At 39.1% G+C, this 23,170-nt stretch overlaps 2 protein-coding genes across 5 annotated transcripts in view; one reads left to right on the plus strand and one right to left on the minus strand.

Annotated features, from left to right (window-relative positions):
- Positions 1–18,755, plus strand: part of LOC130563307 (transcription initiation factor TFIID subunit 4-like) — a 75,515-nt gene extending 56,760 nt beyond the window's left edge. The window contains exon 14 of one of the 2 annotated variants that reach the window (XM_057348764.1): positions 15,448–18,755. In XM_057348764.1, coding sequence (XP_057204747.1) covers positions 15,448–15,621 — 174 coding nt within the window. In that variant the 3' untranslated portion in view covers positions 15,622–18,755. The remainder of the gene's footprint in view (positions 1–15,447) is intronic. The other variant, XM_057348763.1, reaches the window with a different exon arrangement.
- A 1,280-nt stretch (positions 18,756–20,035) lies between these two features.
- The window catches only part of LOC130562987 (BTB/POZ domain-containing protein kctd15), a 25,374-nt gene continuing 22,239 nt past the window's right edge, over positions 20,036–23,170 (minus strand). For all 3 annotated transcript variants that reach the window (XM_057348360.1, XM_057348358.1, XM_057348361.1), the window contains exon 5: positions 20,036–22,483. In XM_057348360.1, coding sequence (XP_057204343.1) covers positions 22,325–22,483 — 159 coding nt within the window. In that variant the 3' untranslated portion in view covers positions 20,036–22,324. The remainder of the gene's footprint in view (positions 22,484–23,170) is intronic.

Genomic DNA, 23,170 nt, shown 5'->3' on the forward strand with positions numbered 1-23,170 from the left:
ATATCCGAGACACAGATGAGACTTAAGCAAAAGTTTCCATTTGCTCTCTTTTAAATCTCACTGATGTTTGGGAGAAATAATTGAGATATTTCGTATATAAAGTATTTAAAAATCAAATCTTGGCACCGTCTGGTTTGTTTTTTTCTTGAATTAAAGAGTATATTTTATTTTGAATTCATCATTTTAGTTTTTCTACATGTTTAGTTCAGGATGCGTCCTGATCCGGGCGGTCGATCGAAGCATCCGTGTGAAATCCCGGCATCAGTGTAATGAGTCATTAAGTTCATTAATGAGGGTTGATTTTGTGGGGTTTGATGTGTGCCACGCACCAGCCGGATCTCTACATTTCCAGTAGACATAGATCCGTGCATTCACACGCCTCTTTTCCTGTTTAACTCAGCGCCGCTGACCCGTGCCCAGCACTCCGTACGTGATATCGCCACAAATCCTTTAATAAAACACACTCGACGTGTCCGGCTGGCTGAATTTCCCCCCAAAAGCAGCGCTGCGAAAACAATTCTCCAGTAATCTCCCGCAGCGTTTCTGCAAGAGCATATGGCGTGTAGATTGTGTTTTGATGCAGCGTGTTTTTCAAACTTTTTAGGGTGGAAAAACACGGCACGGCTAAAATTAGCCGTGAAGAGGGCTGGAGTGAATAAACAAGCCAATCCATTAGCGTGGACGGGTTATTGGCTTGTTTTGCCTCTTCTGAGGGCGGCCCATTAAAAGTGGTAATGCGTGCCCGCAGCTCCGCCCGAGGGGGTCGACGGAGGCCAGGCAGGAATATTTCACATGCATAAAGCGCCTGAATTAAATAGACCAATGTTCTCGAAAAAGACTGAAGTACATCTCTTTCTGATGTGCGTCTCGGGCAAAAAATTCATTGATCTTGGAATGTCCCTTGGCAATTATAAAATATTAAATCCGAGTCACACTTTTTGGCTCCGCTTAATTCCTTCTCTCTCTCTTTCTCTCTCTCTCTTTTGCTCACCCGCTGTTCATTGCTTCCTCCATTTGATCAATTTTAAAAAGTTAGCGATTGTTTTCTAATGGAAAGAATCCCACTAGTGCTGCATAAATGATGGGCACGCTGAAGCTCTGTTTGCAATAGAGCTGTGCAGATGCTCTCGTGTAACTCCACGCCACGATTCTTTTTCTTGTGATAATGCAGCCATCGGTGGTTTTTAAAGGCAGAAATGGGTCACGGGTTTGTTTTCATGTGGTCGTAGGGAGCGGAGTGAACAGTTCACCGAAAAATAAGAATTCCGTCGCCATTTTATCTTCCTCGGGTTGTTGTTCTAAACCTGTTTGAATTTCTTTGTTGTGCTGAACACAAAGGAGGATATTTTGAAGAATGTCAGTAAGCAAACAGACCTCATCCCCCATTTACTGCCATAGTAGAGAAAATAACTACAATGGGGGAATGCAGTAGATCTGTTTGGTTACTGACATTCTTACAAATATCTTCCTTTGTGTTCAGCAGAACAAAGACATTGATACAGGTTTGGAATAACTTGTGGCTGAGTAAATGATGAAAGAATTGTTATTTTTGGGTGAAGAATCCCTATGGTTAGAATAACAAGATCAATAGACTAATGAACTTGTAAGCGAGAAGTTGTTGTTGATTTATCTTTGTGGTGTTTTGGCATGAATGTCTCTTGACAACATTTGACCGTGTGTTGGTTCCATCCCATTACAAAGAAAGATCTCTTTAATAACTCAATTGTTTATCTTAGACATCAGTTACATTAAAAAAGCAAATGGAAACTTTTGCTTTAGTCTCATGTGTGTCTCAGATATTTCTCTTGAGAAAAATAGTCAGAAATCTGACAAAAATCTCTTCTGAAACTCAATGTGTCAAACTGAGCTCAGATTTCTCTCGTCTGCAATCAAAAGTCAATATTATTGAAGATCTCAATATCAACTCATACATTTCTCATCACATTTACTCAAATCTGGATGAATCTAACACACTTTCTGTGTGCTCTGAGACTCGAGCGGTTCGTGGCTAATTGGCCAAATAATGAAATGTAAGCGTGATGTTAATAAATGTATGCAGTCGGCTGTTTGACAGGGTGCACAGTTCATTAGAGTCAGAGCGTGTTTGTGATTCGGGTAATTAAGATTTAGAATCGATCTGTGAATGCATAATGTACGAGTCAGTAATCCCCGTGTTTGTGCCGTTCAGTCTGTGAAGGGATTTTTACTTCAGGACTCACGTTAACTCGCACATTTTACAACGTTTTCTTTCCCCCCTCGCCTTTCTTTTGAGGCTAAACAATACGTCACGTCGACTAATCAGGCGTTTATGAAATTAACTCGTTTTGTAGGTTTTTGTAATTAAATTTATGTATAACGATGACAATTAAGCATGTTCCGGTTGTTCAAAGCTGCTGTTTTAAATCTGTTAATGAATAATGCATGTCAGATAACCTATACAAAAATTAACCGTGGTTTTACTACAAATAAAACAAGATTACTATAGTTAAACCATGGAAACCACAAATGAACCGTGGTATTTCTTGTAAAACTGTGCTATGGTCAATCTGCCAAAAAACATGGTTTCTACACTTTTACTATAGTAAAACTATGGTTATTTTGATTCAGATTCATGGGTTGTGTGAGCGCACAGGGTCAGTATTAATCATCGGACCTTCAGATTATTTGGAAGTGTCCTATTTTCTCTACCGGCTCAAATCATTGTAAGTTGTGCAGAAGTTCTGATTTCTCCTTCTCTCATGTTGCTGTGTGATGAATCCGGACATGTATTTTTAAACAATCTATAAATTATGTATCGTGAGGCGTAATGAAGAGAGTTGAGTGATCTCTCTCTGGATCTCGGAGAGCATCACATCACTCGTTAAACGTGAGCTGAAGTGATATTAAATTGATGAGGGATGTGATTATTTAAATAAAAATCTAATTCAAAAGAATACTAATTTTCCAAAATACAATCATTTTATATGATAGAAGTGAATTTAGACACTGTTAGAATGACTGTACATTACAGTTTGATGTAAGATGTCCCGTACTGTTTTTAGGCACACTAAACGCTTTCTTCACCAAAAAGAGTTTTAAAGTTGTTTTGCTTTCGTGTATCAGTAATAAAAATTCACTATAGATTCTTAAACTCTTCAAAATCTTTTGCCACTAATAAAGTGTGATATTTGCATGATGAACACAACATGCTTTAACACGGCCGATCTGATCCATCATCACATCAGTTTGAGAATAAATGAAGTGACAGTGACAGAGAGTGGAATGACCTACCAGCACTGTCAAAAACAACTATAGGATTTACTGAATTTTTTTGCAATAATTTGTGCACGCAGTTTTTAAAGTAATTTTTACTTTTAAAAAAAATTTGTGGAAAAAATTTGATTTGTAAAAAAAGAAAATGACCAATAAGAAAGAATTAAGTTCAACAAAATTTTAATATTTTATATGTAATCTTCAATATTTGCTCAAACCAGATGTTTTTTTTATTAGTTAATTGATAAGATTGATGTTTTTTCAATTACATTTTATTAGAAATGTAATTCATACCTCAAATCTGTTCATGACATTAAAAACAAATCTTACTTTACAGCATTTTTTCACAAGTGCTGAAAGATTTTTCCAGTTTTGTAGTTTTCAGGTAGATTGTTTTGAGCATATTGGGGATGTTTAATAAACTTAGATTGTGATCACACTGGATGATGGTGAGATCATTAACATGCAGTTTTTAATTTAAATATTAAATGTATCATAAAATGCATATTTTACAACCAGAGACAAACACAATAACACTTAACATGTGTGTCTAGACTAACTGACATCATTTAAATCTCAATTTTCTGCTGTAAAAACTAATGACTGTTTTATGGTCGGCTTTCCTGTGTCTGCCATTGCCTGGTCAAACAGATACTCCGCTGCAAACTCATGTCAGGCTGTTCCGGAGGCTCAAAATCAACTTATTATCTATAAAGCTTTAGTACATACTCCACACATCATGAAACGCATACGCTCACAATTACACGGCATTGATGTGTATGAACGGCCCGACATGATTGACATCTTTTTTCCTCTCTTATGGGTGGTCTGGGCACGAGAAGCTCTGCTGGCACACGTTATGCCGTGTATCCGCTCTGATTCATTGCTTTCCTCGCCAAGAACAGGGGCGTCTGAGTTTATTCTGAATCTCCCTTTAGTTCATGAGAGTTTATATTCGCATACGTTCTTTAGTGTAGAATCACATTTTTTACCCGGTGCGTGTGTGTGTTTGTGTGAGAGCTGTTTGGATACCAGGCGGCGCTGTTGGTGTTTTCCCATAATGCCGATGGGCTCCCCCGCCCCAACTGTCCGCCTCAGGTGCAGGAAGACTTCCTCCTGCGAACTTTTGTGTAATTATTCTGGCACACAGGGGTGTAGATTTAAACCGAGTCAATATGTAGATAAGGTTTGTACACACCTACAGTTGAATACGATGGGTTTGATGCCGAAAGCGGTGTGCGGGTTCGAGGCGTGCCCGCTGGTCTTCTGTGACGTAACAGGCGAGTTTCAGCTTAGCTGTGGATTTTGGATTCAACACATGATGTGTACTAACTCATAAACATTAACCTTCATTTGACTCTGTGTAGGAGAAAAAACCTTGATTTATGTCAATCTGCGGATTCATGCTATTACATTTACATTTTACATTGATGCATTTGGCAGGCGCTTTTGTTCAAAGCACTTACATTGCATTATACTACACATTTGTTTCAGAGTATGTGCAATCCCTGGGATCCAACCCATGACTTTGGCGTTGCTAGCGCCATGATCTAACCACTGAGCTACAGGAAAGCATAAAAGTGCTTTTAACTATTAAAGTGATAGTTCACTCAAAAATGAAAATTCTGTCATCATTTATTCCTCCTCTTGTCATTTCAAATCTGTACAAAAGAAGATATTTTGAAGAATGTTGATAACCAAACAACACTGAACCCCATCGACCTCCATTGTATGAACACAAAACCACCGAGACATTTCTCAAAATATCTTCTATTGTGTTCCACTGAAAAAAAGACTCACTCACAGAAGTGCAAATAAATGAACTATCCCTATATCTCATGCACTCATTTTTCTATAATTGTCTTATATGTTTTATATATCGGCTATGTAATGAAACATGACTGCGTGAAGAAGAGTTGAGTGAGTGACTCTCACTGTGGTAATCTGAAGAACACAGACTTCCGTCCCAGTAGAAAACTGAGAAGTTGAAAGGAAGATGTCTTCATGTAGGTCAAACGTTGGGCTCTCTGTAAGTGACACGTGTGCGTTCTCAAGCTTTATTCAGATGTTCATGAGCAGATTCTGGGCTCCGCAGCGCGCGTTGTTGATACGTTATTCATCAGGAGTGAGATGTTTTTGTCTTCGTCAAGCGTTCGGAGACATGTTTGACAGCTCTGGCTTGATATTTCTCTTGATGTCATCTCATCGGTGTTAAAAGGACGCATCCCATTCACTATCAAAAATATCTCCACGCTCTCTTTCGTGCTGCCATGTCCCTATTAAAGAGTGTTTTCCTTTTCTGTGAGGTCACCCCGTCGTGTCTCGTCGGAGGTTTTTAGGTTAACGCGTTTTTTCAGTTTCACACAGACACGAGAAAGCGGTGGTGTTCAGGGACCGATGGCTCTTTTAATTCTCCACAAAGGGTTTGCTCGTTATCGTCATCGCCACGCGAGGATTACAATAGAAAAAAAACGCTGTAAATGACGCCCCGCCACAGCGTTTAGAATGCGAGGAGTGAAAAACCAACAAGGCCTCATTAGGCGGCTCTTGCGAGGACGATCCTTGAGACGTGATGCTCATTACAGCCGCTCTCATTCTCACTTCGTTTTAGACATGAAACCTCGTGCATTTTTAATGCTGCACTTAAAAAAGTTCTGGCGAAGATGCTCATCGGGATAAATTGTTCACTTTCGCCGTTGAGTCAGAGGAGATCCGGGTCAGCGCGGATGGAAAACGGCATGTGTTGGGCTCGTATTCTCCTGTTTATATTCACGCAACGCTGTCCGCTCGTCTGGAGAGGTTCTGCTCAACACACTTGGTTTCTAGACAACTGCTTTGTTTATGTGAATAAATACACCGCGTGCATGGCGTTGCCGTCTGTGTGTCAATTGTAGTACCTGTCTGCTCCTCCAAACCAAAGAAAAAACAAGATAATAACGACTTCTAATGAGGCCTTTTGTTTTGCGTCTAACATTAACAAACTTGTTTCTCTCGGGGTCTGAAGTTTGGAGTGCTTTTGTTTGCGGAGGAAGTTTCCGGGCGTTTAGCTGGCTGACCCCGTCGGAGAGAGGGAGAGAGCGAGCGAGCGAGCGAGGAGCCCGACGCTTCGGGCCACGCTTTCATCTTCCGCTGTAACTCGTGGACGCTCAAACTCACGGCAAATTGCAATCGCAGCTTTGTCAGTACACTACTAATTAGAAAATTCCTGACCCGGAGCGAGATGTTTTAATTACGTGTTTGCCGATTTAATCCTCGCTCGACTCGAACGGGGTCTTCTTCACACAACCCAACGTCTCGCTCTCTCTCTCTCTGATGTCCGTCTCGCGTGACCTCGCGTCACCGTGTTTGTTTTCACAACGCTTAAGTAGCCAAACAAGATGAAGAGGGCTGGCTCATGAGACGCTCTCGGTGTGGGTGTTAAGCGGAAAAATGCGACAGGACGGCTGGGATAAAGAGAGAGAGAGAGAGAGAGTGAGTCAGGGCCGGGCGAGGCAGGAAAGAGTTAAAGGAGCCGTGAGAGAGGGGATGCTGAGAGCGAGGCTGCGGCAGAACATAGCCGTGTTCGTGCGAAGGCAAGTCATTTCCCGAAACACTGCAGACACTGCGCCTCGGGCGCTCTGAAACCTTTGGAGACCAAAATGGCTTGCAGGAGTTCGAAAGTAATAAGGTGTTTTTTTTTTTGCCTTCTTTCTCCTTGACTGAAATTCTGCAGTTGCCGTGCATCGCCATGGAGCTGGCTGGCCGTGTTTTTTTCCCCGTGTTTTATGTCGGGCATTAAGATGCTTACCGACCCGCCATTTCTGAGATTTGTTGCTCTTTAGTTGGGGAGCGAATTACAGTTGTTTGTTTTGAACATAATTCCGTCATTTTTCATCAACATCAGGCCTGCGTGCTTCTACTTCCACCGTTCTTTGTTCCTCTGTTTACGCTACATATAATCTTAGACTGTGACTGAAGTCTTTATGATTTTATAGCCGTTATATTTATGATTAAATGAACGTTCAGCAGTCCCAGTCATAGTGTTCATAAATCACTCTGCCATATAAATGTCATGAGGTAGATCCACATGATATTACCCGTGTAGCCTACTTGTGCACTTCTGAAATCAGATCTTCATTCATTCTTATGCATTAAATCCTGCTTTAATTTACCACACTTTAAACAGAAACTTTAAAGCAGTGGTTCTCAACAGGGGGGCCCCAGCTGACTTCTAAGGGGGCCTCAAGATGAGCCCTCAAAATGAGCATTGAAATACATTTTTTAACTATATTTATTGTCCACTTTTATAAGGAATAAACGTTTTTCTAGTTACTGACGAGCTCTAAAATATTTTATTGGGTAAAAAACTAGTTTTTGCGAGTGGCATATTTTTGATTACAATGGGGGGCCTTGGAGTCAAAAAGGTTGAGAACCCCCTGCTCTAAATGTTTCTTTATTGGCTGCTTGTGTTGCAGTGCATTGTGGGTAATTGTTGTTCTAGCACCATTATCTAGATTCTAGGTACATTTGTTAGCAATGCACTTTAAACATTTGTTGTGATATATTCAAGAACGAATGGATGCAATGAATTACATTTTGCATGTGTTTGTACTTTGTATATACTTACTAGCGTTTTTATTTTATAACATGAATATATAGGGTCTCTAAAATCCTACAAATGTGTTTGGTTTGGCACCTTTCAATATATATATATACAGTATATATATAATACAAATTACAATCCAAATGGTTTTCAAATGCTTATATCTTCTAAATGTGAATGTTGTGTTTTTTAAGCAACTACTTCATAGACATACTTAAGACTAACATATTTATACCAAAACCTAAAACACTTTAATTTTGAACTCAAAGGGACTTTGATTGTACTTTTTGTAGAGAATAGTTCGATTTTTCTTAAAATCTTGACATAACGGTAATGATCTTCTCCATGAATGTGATTGGACTAGCAGAGCTTCGTGTGTTCTGATGTTTTATTGCTACAATGTTTGCATCACTGTGCTTTTCTTTGATGTTTCGTTACTAAGCGATTCACAAACCATCAATCTTTGACTTCTTTTGAAACAAATTTAATTGGTGGTGAAAAAATATTTAAACTATCTGGTTACATTGTTTCTTAAAATATAATGTGTTTATCAAATATTTGTATATAAATATATTTGACATTAGTAAAAGTGCTGTTGTGTATTGACCATTAACCATTACCTCTATAACAGATTTGATACCGTATCATTGTACCACCCAGTGTTGGGTAAGTTACTCTGAAAAAGTAATTAATTACTAGTTACTAATTACACAATCGATAATGTAATTAGATTACTGTACAAGTTACTCTCTTCAAAAAGTATTTAATTACTTATTACTAATTACTTTCTATATCCTACATCAACCTTGATGAGTTAAGTGATTCAAAGATAGATATGAAACGGCTCTTTTAATTCATTCAAATAAACAATATTAAACTACATGAAGTATAATTATTAATTACAAATGTGAGAATTATACATTAAAGCACGGATTTTAAAGTTAGACTTTGAATTTTGATGTAAATTCCTCTTCTGTACACACATATATTACACAAAGTATTTAGTTTAATTACATCAGAAGTAACTGTAATTAAATTACAGAAAAAATAAGAGTAATCCCTTACTTTACTTTTTCAAGGGAAAAGTAATTAAATTACAGTAACTAATTACTTAGTAACTAGTTACACCCAACACTGGTACCACCACAGAACGTTTGTAGACCAGTGAAGGATCCCAATTAGTATTTTTATAGTTATATCCCATTTACTCTTTCCATAAGCCTCACTAAAGACCAAAACACCAAAAATGATATCCGTGACTGTGTGTAACTCAGAATATTATAAGTGTGAGTAAGTGGCACACATGTGAAACGTGTCCGGTCATTGTGACCCTTTCATTAGCTAAAAAACAAAGAGCTTCTCATTTTCTCCTGCTGGCTTTGTTAATCTTGGCTGCCGCGGCACGGTTCAAAGCGAGAGCGCCGCGTATAATCCTCGCAATATACATCTGTGAATTATTATTGTAATTCTTTATACGTTTATTGGAGCTGAATAAACTCCACATCAAATACATCACTCGGGCGATGTCGAAAACGCCCCGGGCCAATCGCTCGACATCTGCTAACTCTTTCAAAATGTACTCAACGGCCTTTTCTCCTGGCGAAGGAGGATAGGAAAAGTGAGAGGGAATTTCTGCTCCTAATTAATGGCCGATGCCGTCGTGGAGGTGAAGCGCGGAGAGAGAGAGAGAGAGAGAGAGAGAGCTTTCAGCCCGAGGCGAGGCTGGTGCAGGCGCTCTGAGCGTGGGGAGAGGAGAGGAGAGGAGAGGTGGGTGAGAGTCTGTGTTCATGATAATACAACGTGAAGGTAGACATGTGGGAAAGCTTTGAGTCTTGGCTCAGACGCTCTGACATGATGTGAGGGCCGCGCGGGCTCTCTCTCTCTCTCACGCAGTGTCTCTCGCTCTTGATGAGAATGAGTGAGAGGTGAAGTCCTCATGGAAAAACTTCTCTTGCGGTCTGCGAGCTTCCATTAAATTTGGCATTATGACATTATTTTCCTGAGAAATGAAGTAAAAAACCAAATGTACAGCTTTACTGTAATATCTCTCGATGTTCTACTTTGAGATTCTTATTTGTCACATTACTGTAATGTGGCTACTTTAAGGTAAAATGAACATAATTTGACTTGCTGGGTACGATTTTTTTCGGATGTAATCTGCAGTTTTGTTTTAAAGTCCCCGTGAACCGGAAGTTGCGATCGTTTTCTGACACATTTCCGAGTGAAAAGGAATTTCAAAGTAGAAAATGAGTGGGTGTGGCTTGCGTTTTTCCCTGCGAATTGATTGGATGTGTAAAAACAGCCGTTGCATTTTGAAATGGAACTGGCAGCAGACTGACAGTTGAAGGGGAGGAGTTATCAGATGCTCCGCCCAAGCCGTCAAAGTTTACATCATTTGAGATGGATAGTCATTTCAGCGCGGAAGTGCATTTTCAGATTTTAACTGAAGATTATGAGGGTACATGAGTTTGAAAAAGAAATGACCCACATTGATAAACTATTTACTACAAACGCTGCAATATTTCATGAAAAAATAAGAATTGTCATTTTTAATTTCACTGGGACTTTAAAGAGAGATAGCAACAGAGCTTTAATGTAAATATTTATATATATTTGCAAATAAATTGGTGTATATCTAAAGAAAAATATTTGCCCTAAACAATGTAGTTGGCCACTTTTTGTTAGTGTTTTATGTTGTAGCTAACTTTTGAAAATCATCGATTTGACTGTAGATAAACATTATTATTAGCAGCATCATTGTAAAAGTCTTTGTTTTAGCTTTCAGTAAAGATTCATATGGATTTCATTACCGTGATGCGCCTTCACCTGCATCCATCACTTCATCTCAGTGTCAAGTGTTTGCTGAGATAGCAGTTTTGCTTTTGTGTGTGTGTGTGTGTGTGTGTGTGTGTGTGTCTGGCAAAGTGGACCATTAACCTGCAGCCCTGAGGTGAAACTGCAGCCAAGTCAAATATTGGCTCCAACATCAAGAGCTCGTGCTTCACGCTGCTCGCTGAAAACTCTGAAAGACACAGATCAGCAGAAACCCGCTGAAGATGAACCCGACGCTGATCTGCAGCTCTCTGCCAACCAGCAAACAATTAGGAAAAACATACATTATTAACCCAAAGTACATTTAGCAAAGTGGGAGCTAATGTGGCTGCGTTCCTGCCAGTGTTTGGCACAACATGAACGTGGTGCACACACGGAGGTTGAAGCTGTAACATGCGACCATTAAACATGTGATTTTTGTTAGTATGTTAATGATTTGTACGTCCGGTGGCGTCTGAGAGGAATCAACCAGTCAAAAGTTTATGAACCGCACACGGGATCTAAACACACGTGATCATAAATAGATTGAAATCCTTTACATTTTTCATTTAGAAATAAAACACGGACATTGTAAAGGCTGCAGGTTTGATTGTCCATTTCATGTCAACATATGTCATATTAGTTTGAATAAAAAATGGAATAGAAATATTTTAGTACTGTTAAGATAAACAGATATTAAAGACGTGTCATAATGAGTCCTCTCTGTTCACTGGCACCGCTCATGTTCTTCTGCTTTTATGGTGTGTGCGTGCGTGCGTGCGTGCGTGCGTGCGTGCGTGCGTGCGTGCGTGCGTGTGTGTGTGTGTGTGCGAGTGTGTGTGTGAGAGAGTGTGTGTGTGCGTGCGCATGTGTGTGTGTGAGTGTGTGCGCGTGTTGGTGAGAAGGCTCGCAGACACGTCTTGTTACTCTCTCCTTTGGGATCTTTGGACCCTTTATGGACCATCAACATTCTCATAGGACTCGGATAAAACCAATGTGCCAAAGCACATGAAAATGAAGTATAATTAAAATTAAATTAAATATAAACAAATATAAACATTCTCTCTCTCTTTCTCTCTCTGCTGTTTGGAGGTATCCGTGTGTTGGCTGTCAGACGGATATGTCATGTGACACGATGCCCGCGAGGGCTCCACGTTGATAAAATGACAGATGCTGTTGTTTGCCCCGTGGATTTTGCTTCCCACAAAAGCAGAATCTCTTTTTCTTTCTTCTGCTCTATGTTGACCTTCGCCAAATTCACATCAGGATTCCAAAACATAATTAGCGGTAATTTCGTGTATTTTGCTTCCCAGGGAACAACTGTGAACCAACTGAGCCGTGTGTGCTTATGAATGCGAGGTTCAAAATCACCATAGAAACAGACGACAACAGAGTCTGTCTTTAGAGTTTGAGAAGAGATGTCAACAATGTGTCAAACCGAGTCTGCAATCAAAAGTCAATATTACTGAAGATCTCAATATCAACTCAAACATTTGTGTCCTGAGCAATTTCAGGAGAAACATCTGAGACTAGGTTGACTAATAACATTGATGTCAATCATTGTGTGTTAGGGAGTGTCTCTCTCTCTTGTTCACTCACATTTCTTGTGTTGTCTCGCCCGTGATCCGTTTTAAACACACACACGTGCGCCGGAGGCTGCGTCCAGGTAGACGGATGCGGATTGGTCCAGGCTGTGATTGGCATTAATTGGGATGGCAGAAGGCAGGACCGCCTCTCAAACGAGGTCAACTCTGATTGGCCTGATTAGGGCGGATCTTTCTTCCGAGAGGTCCTCGGGCCCTGAGGGTGTCCTGCGCTCTGCCCGTCCTGAATTCAGCACACTCCACCCGTCAGATTCACTGACGGCTCGGTAAAGACGAGGCGAGCGAGAGCGGCCACCCTGAGCCGGCCCTGAACCCTTCACGCCGATTGCCGTCAGATGGTTTTCATTTGCATCTCCATGTCTCGCTGCTTTGTGTTTACTAAGTGCAATCAGCGTAATCGTACGATGTCTGTTGGAGAGAAAGATTTAGTTTCCGGTCTTATTTGGCTCTGTTGTTTGTGTTATGTGGTTTCTAGCATCCGATAGTTTTTTCTTTTTTTTTCATTTAAGAAAGATGGAAGTCTGACTCAACGGTGTAAGAATCCGCGTGTTTATTTGACTTCTCCATCGGTTTACACTTAAACGCAGAAGAGGAACGTGAAGTTTGATCTGAATGTGGCCGTAAGTAAAACGACATTTCAGAAGAGCCGAATATCTCAGATTCAGAAATTTTAAAAAAAAACACTTATGAAACTTATTAAAGATACTTAAAGCGTTATTGGTGTAAGACAGTATACACATGAGCATGTGTTTTTAATTTATTTCCTATGGAATCCTATGGTTTGTTCAGGGGATTGTGGGACAGCAGTGAAAGATGAATAACACAACCGATAAAAATAAGGTAAAGGACAGGTTAGGTTGTGATGTGATGTGTGCCAGAAATGTAGACGGGACCAAACGAAACCTGTTGTCATCAGCGCTTTATTGTGTCAGGTGCTTTCGTCACATTGGACGGTGACACAGAGATTGTTGGTGATAGTCATGTCTAGTGCTGTTCACTTGGTTTGTAATGATTAGAGATGCAACGGTGTGAACATTTCACATCATGGTTGTAGTGAACACATTTACCGCGGTTATCAGTAGTATCGCCATTTTGTTACAATGTGCTGGAAATATCCAAAAAAGTTCTGATACAAAGTTTTATATTGATGTGACTTGGTATGTAACGATTACCGGTTTTATGATAAACCACGAAAAAAACCTTCAACGGTTAGTAATATCATGTCATATTTTAGTTATCATTAGGCCCGATTCACATTTTTCTAGGTGTTTATGACAACCAAAAAGTGCTTTTAACTAGTAATGATACAGTGCTTTAAAATACACAACTTTGTCTGTCAAATATATTTTTGACAGTAAGTGTACAGCCGTCTGTCATTTCCAGATCTTTCCAGTATTATATTGCGTCTGTTTGGATTCTTTCAGGTTAATGTGAGGATAGTTTGAGTTTTGCGTTTTGTAAGTGAGATTGTGGTAAACCCCAGCGAGCGGCCCATGCCCCCCCAGTACACATACAGTAGACATAAATAGTAATGCAATTGACATATTAACAATAAACATTTTAAGACATCATAGTGTGTTATATATACCAAAAATATGGTTCCTAACGAGAATGTTATGGCAGTACGGTGTTTCCTCCAGGATTTTGTGGAACTGTAGCGCTGGATGTTCGTGACGTCATCGTGTCATATTTGAGCTGCCACTTCAGATCCGTTTGGATTTTAACACGGCGTATTTTACCCAAAAACCCACATTTTCGTCAGTCCTGATTTATAACCGTGACATCACATAACAAAATCACCACACACACATTAAAGAGCGGAGATTTTGGTTATATTCTTTCACATTTACATACGAACTGTATTCATGTTTATATAGCCAAACAGTCAATAATAGTGACTTTGTACTTTTATTCACGAGTCGGTCGCCGTACGGGGAAATGAATGTTTCTCCTGTCGTTCTCTGCTCAGGTGATGCCGAGAGAGACGATCCCTGAGCCGGGAAAACGAGACCTCGCGCTCGTGAGGCAGTACTGCGGACATTTTCCTACTGAATGAAAAATCAAGCGTATAGCGTTAGTTCTGGCAGGTCACGTGAGTCATCCGCTGATCCTCATCTTCCTTTAGAAATATGACGCAATCACAGCTTCCGTTTTTATTTCATTCAGCTAACCGCAGCTTATCGCGTTGCACAAGAGCAAATGACCCTCCTCCATCCCCAGCTCCACCTCACATTTACAGTTCTGATTCGACTGTTTTTCCTGATTCCACTGTCTCAATTACTTCACATCATGTGTTGCACTTAAAGGTGCAGTTTGTAACAATTTTGCAGTAAAATGTCCAAAAACCACTAGGCCAGTGTTATTTATTTTGTTCAGTTGAGTACTTACAATATCTCAAATGTTTCAAACTACTTGTAAATTGTGAGAGAATCGCCATTCTAAACAGTGACACGAGGCCGTGCAGTCGCCTGTCAATGGCGTCATGTCCGCGTGACCCTTTGTTACCGCCTTTACTGATGTAGAAACCGCATGACAACAGTGTCGTGGACAAATGCGGAAGTAGTGTCTAACGTCTAGCAAGTTTCGAGCAGTCACTTATTTATGGACCACAATTATATGCAACATTTATAAAACTTTACCTCATCCGCTAACATGTTATCTCGTTCCCGTCTGATTGTTGTTGTTTTCACCGTGCGCCCTCTAGCGGCGGATTTACAAACTGTAGCTTTAAATGTCAATAAGAACTAATGACATCTGCTTGTTCTGTATCGTTTACCCTAAGAGGGGTTATCTCTGCGTTCCCCAGACGTTTTGCCCAGAACAGAACCCTACCACCGATCTAAACTGTATGCGTATTGTCAATCATTTTTGACGGTGGGGAACCTGACACAACTAAGGGTTATCCAAATGGTCGCTAGATTTGTCACTATGTGTGTCTTCTGAACACAGTGACTAGATTTACCTAGTTAACTAGGTTAACAGCGTTTATTTGCATGTTGACCTGGAATGAAAGATGCTTTGTCTGAACAACGGGTTGGAACAACGCCGTAACACAACACAACGATTTTATCATTTTTTTGTTGTTATGTTTGATGTGTAAAATATTTTCGGCTCATTGTGAAACACTGAAGCACTATGATACGACATGTGTTGTCAAAGATGGCCGTCAGAGAATTCTTCTGTTTTGTTTGTCCTCAGGTGTCTGGAAGTTCGGCAGGTTCTCCGGCCGGATCGTCGGCTCCCTCCAGCTCATCAAGGCAGTATTCCCGACAGAGAATAACACGCGTCAACCTCAGGGACTTCATATTCTACATGGAGCAGGAGAGAGAGACGAATCGATCGCTGCTGCTCTATCGCGCTCTCCTCAAGTAGCTAAAGCCAAGCAAACTCTTTACAGACACTACAGACGAGACGTTCAGCCGACGATCGACTTTCCTTCAGCCGTGCCTTCAGCTCGCTTCACATTCTGTGTCTGTGATGTCGTCGTCGCTTTTGATAGAAAACGACAGAAAATCGTGAGAAAAAGGAAGATGTCCATCATGTTTCCACTGTTATGTGATTCAATGCATTCAATGTGTTCATGAGAGTGATTATTTTAAGATAAGAGATGTCTGGCTTTGAGCCATATTGGAAGACGTTTTGTTTTTATGTTTGTTTATAGCGTGTAAATGAATCTCACTGCAAAAAATCATTTTCTTCATCCATCCAGCAGAAATATCTATCAGCATTTTATTTACTTGAAGCTCATTTGCAGAGAATACCTTTTGCTTCTTGTTATGGCCAATTTGCACATTTCTATTTATTTTTGATCATGTAAAAACATCCCACTACATTTTGCTTGATTTTTGTTTAATACATTTCTGTAGAATTGACAGTATTACTGGCAGCAGTTTGCCAGTAACTTCCTGTAGATTTACATTTGTGTCATTTACTGGCAACAGTTTGTTCAAAGATAAATGAACATTAAACATTAACAAGTCTTTATCTTTACTGGAAAAAACTATAAAATAACAGCCTCACGCAAAGCATTCTGGGAACTAAAATTAGAAAAATAAACAGAAAAAGGTTGATGAGGATTTCTGGATCCCAGAATGCTTTGCATGAGGCTAGTTTCTTTTTTTGTAAAGATAAAGATTTGTTCATGTTTGATGTTCATTTATCTTTGAACAAACTGTTGCCAATAAATTAGATGAATATAAATTTACAGTAAGTTACTGGCAACTAGCTGCATAATTACAGCAAAAGGTTTTTTATGATTATAAATGTATGATTTTTATGAATTTTTTTTTTTTACGATGTAAAAAATGATTTTTTGTCGTGGATCTCATGCTCGTGTTTTCCACAGAAAGCGCTTACAATGAACGATCTTTAAGACTCTGAAATGTCTTGAAGTGATCGATGTGCTCTTGTTAAAGAATTTCCTCTAAACTTTATGCTGAAAACGTTTTTAAAAAGTCATCATTAGTGTCCAACCAATTCACAGTATTTCAACCCCCTTAAAAAAACTTTTAAGAAGATACTTTAACATACAATCGCAAACCCTTTTATCAGTGAGATTTCAATGTAAATATGTTTTATGATGTTTCTAACAGCATGTATAAAGGATTTCCACATGATATTTTAGCAGCAAAATAATGTCTTTAAATCACATCTGAAACAAAGAAAGAAATCTTCCTACAATTTATCATGATGCTTTTATCTTTCATTGTGTTTTTATAACTTTTCTATGCGTCCATAACAGACCAGTAGTGATCCGAGCTACAGCAATACAACACCAAAACTCATCAGCACTGCTGGATTTCTGCTTGTCTTCATCATAAATTCAACATTAACCATTATTTTAATTAATTTCCGTAATGGGACGATTTTTCACATTTCAAATCAAGCCCCGCTCACAATACTAAACAGAGAATTTCAATTAGAGAAAACGTTCTGCTTTTTATCACATGCACTGAGAAGTCCATTCTTATGATCATTTCCAAAATCTCACGTATAAATCTGGATTTCACTACCTGGACTGTGTTTTTCCTGTCGTGTTTAGCAGGTTTATTCTCACTCAGTTTTATTTTCATTCGTTCCTTGTATGTGTGTCTGGTTTTCTTTTCAAGTTTGTTTTTCAGCAGCAGTGCAGGTTACTCTGAAAAAGTAATGTATTACTAGTTACTAATTACATATTCAATAGTGTAATTAGATTACTGTACAAATGACTTTCTCCAAAAAGTACTTAATTACTTATTACTAATTACTTTCTATATCCTATATATCAACCTTGATTAGTTAAGTGATTCAAGAATGATTTAATTCATTCAAATAAATAATATAAAACTACATAAAAGTAGTTTTATCAACTGACCAAAGTATTAAAAATGTGAAGGTTATCTATTAAAGCAGGGATTTTAAAGTTAAACTTTGAATTTTGATGTCAATTCCACTATTGCACACACATATATAACACACAGTATTTAGTTTAATTGCATCAAAAGTAACTAATTAAATTACAGAAAAAATAAAGAGTAATCCCTTACTTTACTTTTTCAAGGGAAAAGTCAATAAATTACAGTAACTAATTACATAGTAACTAGTTACACCCAACACTGTTCAGCAGTAGCAGGTGTTATTCATGAGCTCAGTGACTTTAGTGTCCTACAGACCAACTCGAATCATTTTGTTAGGGTTCGCTCTACACGATGTCATGAGAGGTCAAGTTCTGTGTGACCTTTCGGCGTACCGACCCAATCACATCCAGAATGTCAGACCCCCTCTCTCTCTCTCTCTCTCTCTCTCTCTATGCACCATGAATCCTGTTGCTTTGTGTGTTTGTGTAAAGATGTCCAAAAATGAATGAACTCACATTGAAGTTTGTTATTGATATTTGATTGTTTTTGTCTTTAGTGTTTCTGATGTCCAGCAGAAATGTGTGTGTATGTGTCCATGAAGCACTAGAAGGGAGTTCTTGTTTTATATCTATTTATATTGAACTGTCATTTGCGTCCACGTTAGCCATGTTTCAGGCAATACACTTCGTCCCCCACATTCGACAGTGCGACTGTCGAAAACAAAGCACAAATGTATTTGTTGGGTTGTTTAAAATACTTTTTTCTTATGGTTTATGTTTCTGCTGGAGAGTCTTTCTATGACTTACGCTTTGTAGCCAAAATATTATTAGGACTCTATTCTCTTCATATTGTATTACTGATGTGCACAGCTGGAGTTTAATGTTTCAATATATGGATAATTTGTATATATTGTTTACAAGACTTTGTGTTTATTAGAACTCTTATTTTTGGTAAATTCTGTACATATCCTGAAATATTTCTGTTTGTGTCAACATACTTCTGTATTTGTACCTATTTTGTAAAGGAATAAATAAGCTGTTTACTAGACTTAACAACTTTGCTTATGTGAGCTGCCCAGCATTTCATCATACTTCAAAATGAATCATTCTCATTTTATTGTTGTATACACTATATGTATTTTTTGCAAAACAAAAGTCAGGATTACACACTGTATGAAATGTAATTTTCATGATCTCATGTTATGTACTCTTTAAAAGTTTCAACTGAAACAAAGGTGTAAATTCGGAAGCAAATGGATTTTTGCATTTCTAAACGTGCACGTTTCTTCACTTCAGCTAATTTGAAAAAAGCAATATAAAGATGCTAACAAGTTTTATTCAACATGTCAACGTTTGATGATACACTGAAGATCTAATTATTTCCTTTATAAACTATAAATCCTTTGAAGGTTTTAAGACTAATATTTGAATGCTGTTTTACAAAGGTTTCAGTATTTTGCAGTTATAAAATCAACAGCAAAGGATCTTTGATTTGAATCTGATATGAAGAACATTTAGCAGAAAAAAGTGAATCCTGCTTTATTGTTAAAACTGTTGTCTTTAATTCCTCACATAATTCATCAAGTTCCTGGATAAACTCAGAACAGTTATTCTCCAGACACAATAATATAATAATTCAAATCAGGTTTAGTGTGTTTTAAAGAAAACAACTGCTCTGAGACCTGTGCATTAACCCAAATGTACAGGTATATTTGATGCTACAGTAAATTAAATAGTCTGACACTGACTGCACAGTTTGGTTTAGATGAAGAGTTTGGTTCCAAAATGAGTTCATGAGTTGAACTCAGTTTTTAAAAAAATTCAAAAATCATGTTTTTATTATGTTATCATGTTTTTATTGTGTTTCATTGTGTTAGTTAGCTGTGTTTTTTTGTTATTATGGGTTTAATCAAAACAAACCAACTGCAGTTTGATTGATATTAATCGGAATGCATGATAAAAAAAGATGATTTTAGATTTTTTTTAATTGGAGTCATCTCATTTTGGCACCAACTCTTCAAATAATTATCACATTACAAGTTCTAGAGCTGATTCAGTGGTGGAATACATGCAAAACTAATACGAAACTAGAAATGCACCGATACCTCATGTGACACAACTGACAGAAATTTGTTGTGAAATTTGCTTTGAAAGTTTGTGAAAAGCACATCAAATTGTTTATTTTTCATAATGTGTTTAAGGTGGAGTTGTTTTTTTAATTAAGAAGCTATTTTATTTTTATTGGTCTCCCTGTGTTGTGAAAAGGAGGTATCGGTACAGGCATCAGTAGAAAACAAATATCGGTACTCGGTCTTTAAAAAGTGGTACGGATGCATCCCTATTTAAAACCATTAGTTTAAAATGAATAACCACTGATACACCATTGAGTTTACAGATCATTGACCAGCTTTATGAAAGTGCAGGAAAAAAAGCAAACATAATTTAGGTGAATTAAACGCTTTTTTATTAAAGCAAATATGCAAGTAAATAAAAAGACACTGTCAAATAAACACATGCCCTTTAATACAACAGTCTAATTATTAATACATTAAATAATGACAATTTTACCTTGTAAGTCATTTTGAAATGTGTTTCTTTTAGCTATACGTTTATGTACATGACATATTGCTTTGCTTATTTTTTATTCATCAGTTTTGTGTTGAAGCAGTCGACATGTCTCCGTTTAGGGTTCGTTAACAGAAAATAAACTCACCGTCATCCCGGCTGGCTGTTTTAATTTCATCCAATTAAAAAAAAACTGCGACGTTTAACCTGCTGAAGTTTACAATGAACTCCAACATCTGATGGATGTAAAAATGACACGAAATCAAGGAGAATTGCAGCCATTTATTACATTTCTCAAAGCACGCCCTGGGGCTGTCTGAATTCCCATTGGTCAACAGACGCTCACGTCAGATCGTGTCACGTGACGAACGTAATTTTTCACTCGACGTCAATGTTAAAATCGTCAAAGCTTTTCTTTCTCGTAAGCTCTGATGTGTAAGCGTTCTTATATCTTACATCAGGCAGTGATGGTCACTGTATGTCCCAAACGTCATCACGTCACCGTCGCAAAGTTCGTCTGATCTTCTGAGCACTTCTGTGTGTTGGGCGGAGATGTGGAGCGCGTGAGATGAAAGCTGTGTTTGGCCATTCTCTCTGTGCTGGCTCGATGACCGAAGTGGACCAGTTCTCCCCGAACACCACTGGACTCGACTGATGGCAAACAAAACTACACAATACACACGAACTGAGAAGAAATGGCATTGTTGTCTGGATTTTGATTTTCAGATGCAAATATTTGGGAGAGACGGCTTTCATCCATAGCTTTTTGATCTGGATGTTGGACGATTCTTTTTTTTGCACAGAACGTGACCTCCACCCCTCTGACATCACACCAGTCATTCATAAATCTGTAATGCCAGTTAAAATGGAATGCTTTCAAAATGTTACACAATTGCATATGTTTTGTTTGGTTAAAAACCCAAGATGATTTAGGTTAGCCTGTATGTAATGACAGTATTTTAATACATCACAAAAAGCAATCAATTGATCATATTTGTAAATCAAATGATTGCATTTCAGACAGACAGGGAAACTCTTCCGTTTAATTCCAGCGATTGTGTTGCACGTGTGGGCTGTAGATACGACAAAAGCATTCATTACACAGAGCACACGTACCACCTCTAAAATCTGAAAAACGCCTTTGTTCGGTCAGCCAGTAGGCCTACCCTTTACACAACACATCTGCCATTCACTCGCAATGAATTCGTCTGACAATGTTTCCACATCAAAACCAGTAAAGCCACAACTTCAAACAAATCGGGGTGATGAATAATGATGATTTATTCACAAAGACGGTGTAAAAAATGTATGCATCATAGTGACTAGCCTCATTCCGTCAGGAGCTGAAAGTTAAAATTATTTCCACTGAATCTTTAAACGCACCGGCTGCTTGTTTTTACGCAGCGCTTCATGTCAGAACTGAATTTAAAAGTGAATCATCGTATAGACACAATCGTCCAATATTTGGCCTTGGAAGATCTTTAGATTTTGTTCTTCGTGCGTTTGGACCCTCAGCTCATCGTACCGGTATCATTTGGTTTAAAATTCTTTCGATCTGATGATGATGATATGAATAACTGTGGCACACGCTTTTGAAATACCCGCAGCTCTCAAACAAAGACGTCTTCTGCAGCGCATGCATTAAACCACACGGCCGCAGGGTGTAATACTGTTTCTGCCAGGAAAAATCTCTCTTAAACTCTCCAACACAATGCCTCCAATCCCGTCATCCTTCATATAACACAAAATAACACAAAAACAGATTCTTAGTACCGATAACTGCATACGTGTTGCTATAATGTGTGAAAAAGTCGTGTTTTATAAACAACGATAATGGACTTAAAAGCAGTCATGAGATGAGTTGACCCTCGACCCCTGATGCTGAGAGTCATTCTGGCCTCAGTGCCTTCGTTCGTCCTGTCTGTCCGCTCGGGATGTCCGACACTTTTCACCGCATGTAAAGACGATAAATCATACTGTAACGAGTGAGGGGCGGGGCCTGCAGCCCGTCTGGACCGATGACGTCCTCTCATTGGTGGATTATAGCTGCTCCTGTTTCGGTTCTGGTGATTTGCGTGTGATAAAATACATTCCCCCGTTTGTACGCTGAGCTCTGAAGAGTCCATGTGTGTGTTCGTGTAGTTCGGGTCAGGGGCAGAGGGCCGGAACGTCTCTCTAGTCCAACGGCTCTTGTTTTATCCTGATGGGCGTGTTGGTGGACTGACTCCGCCGGTCCTCACGGCACAGCACGTATTCGCTGAACTGCGAGGAGTCGACGCCGCCGCCGCAAGACGCGGCCACACTGAAGCCCTTCTGAAAGAGACGCTCCAGCACCTGTGAGGACGGAAAACACAGAGGGTCAAAGCTCAAAGACACACAGTGTGAAGAGCTTGCGTCTGATTGTGTGTGCAGTCGCCCCGGAGCGTCAGGAACATGAAGGGCTCAATTCATCACGAGACCCCCTCCATCCAGGCTCCTTTACTTGGTTTCCTGCTGTTCGTTCACATTTTCAAGTCAAATTCCTGACATTAACAGTGAAGGATTAGGAAAAGTCTCGCTTGTGTCACTCCTGGCAAAGACGATCAGAGAACAAACGTTTGTCTCGCAGAGGGGCTTCAACACGGACGAACACACACGCACACACACACACACGCACACACACACGCGCACACACGCACACACACACACACGCACACACACACACACGCGCACACACACACGCGCACACACACACACACACACACACACCGCAGATCTGCCTCAAACATTTAAGTTTACACACTTCAACTCACACACAGTCTGTACGTGTGCGTGCACATTATGACAAGTGTAAGAATTATACTCAATGTGTGTGTGAATTACAGTGATTGTGTGTTTGAATCACAATGAGTGTGTTTACATGAATTCAAACATGTATGTGTATGTTTGTGTGTGTGTGTGTGTATTAGGGTGAGTGTGTGTGTGTATTAGGGTGAGTGTGTGTGTGTATTAGGGTGAGTGTGTGTGTGTGTGTGTGTGTGT

The sequence above is a fragment of the Triplophysa rosa genome, linkage group LG12, assembly GCF_024868665.1.
Source record: "Triplophysa rosa linkage group LG12, Trosa_1v2, whole genome shotgun sequence".
NCBI lineage: Eukaryota > Metazoa > Chordata > Actinopteri > Cypriniformes > Nemacheilidae > Triplophysa > Triplophysa rosa.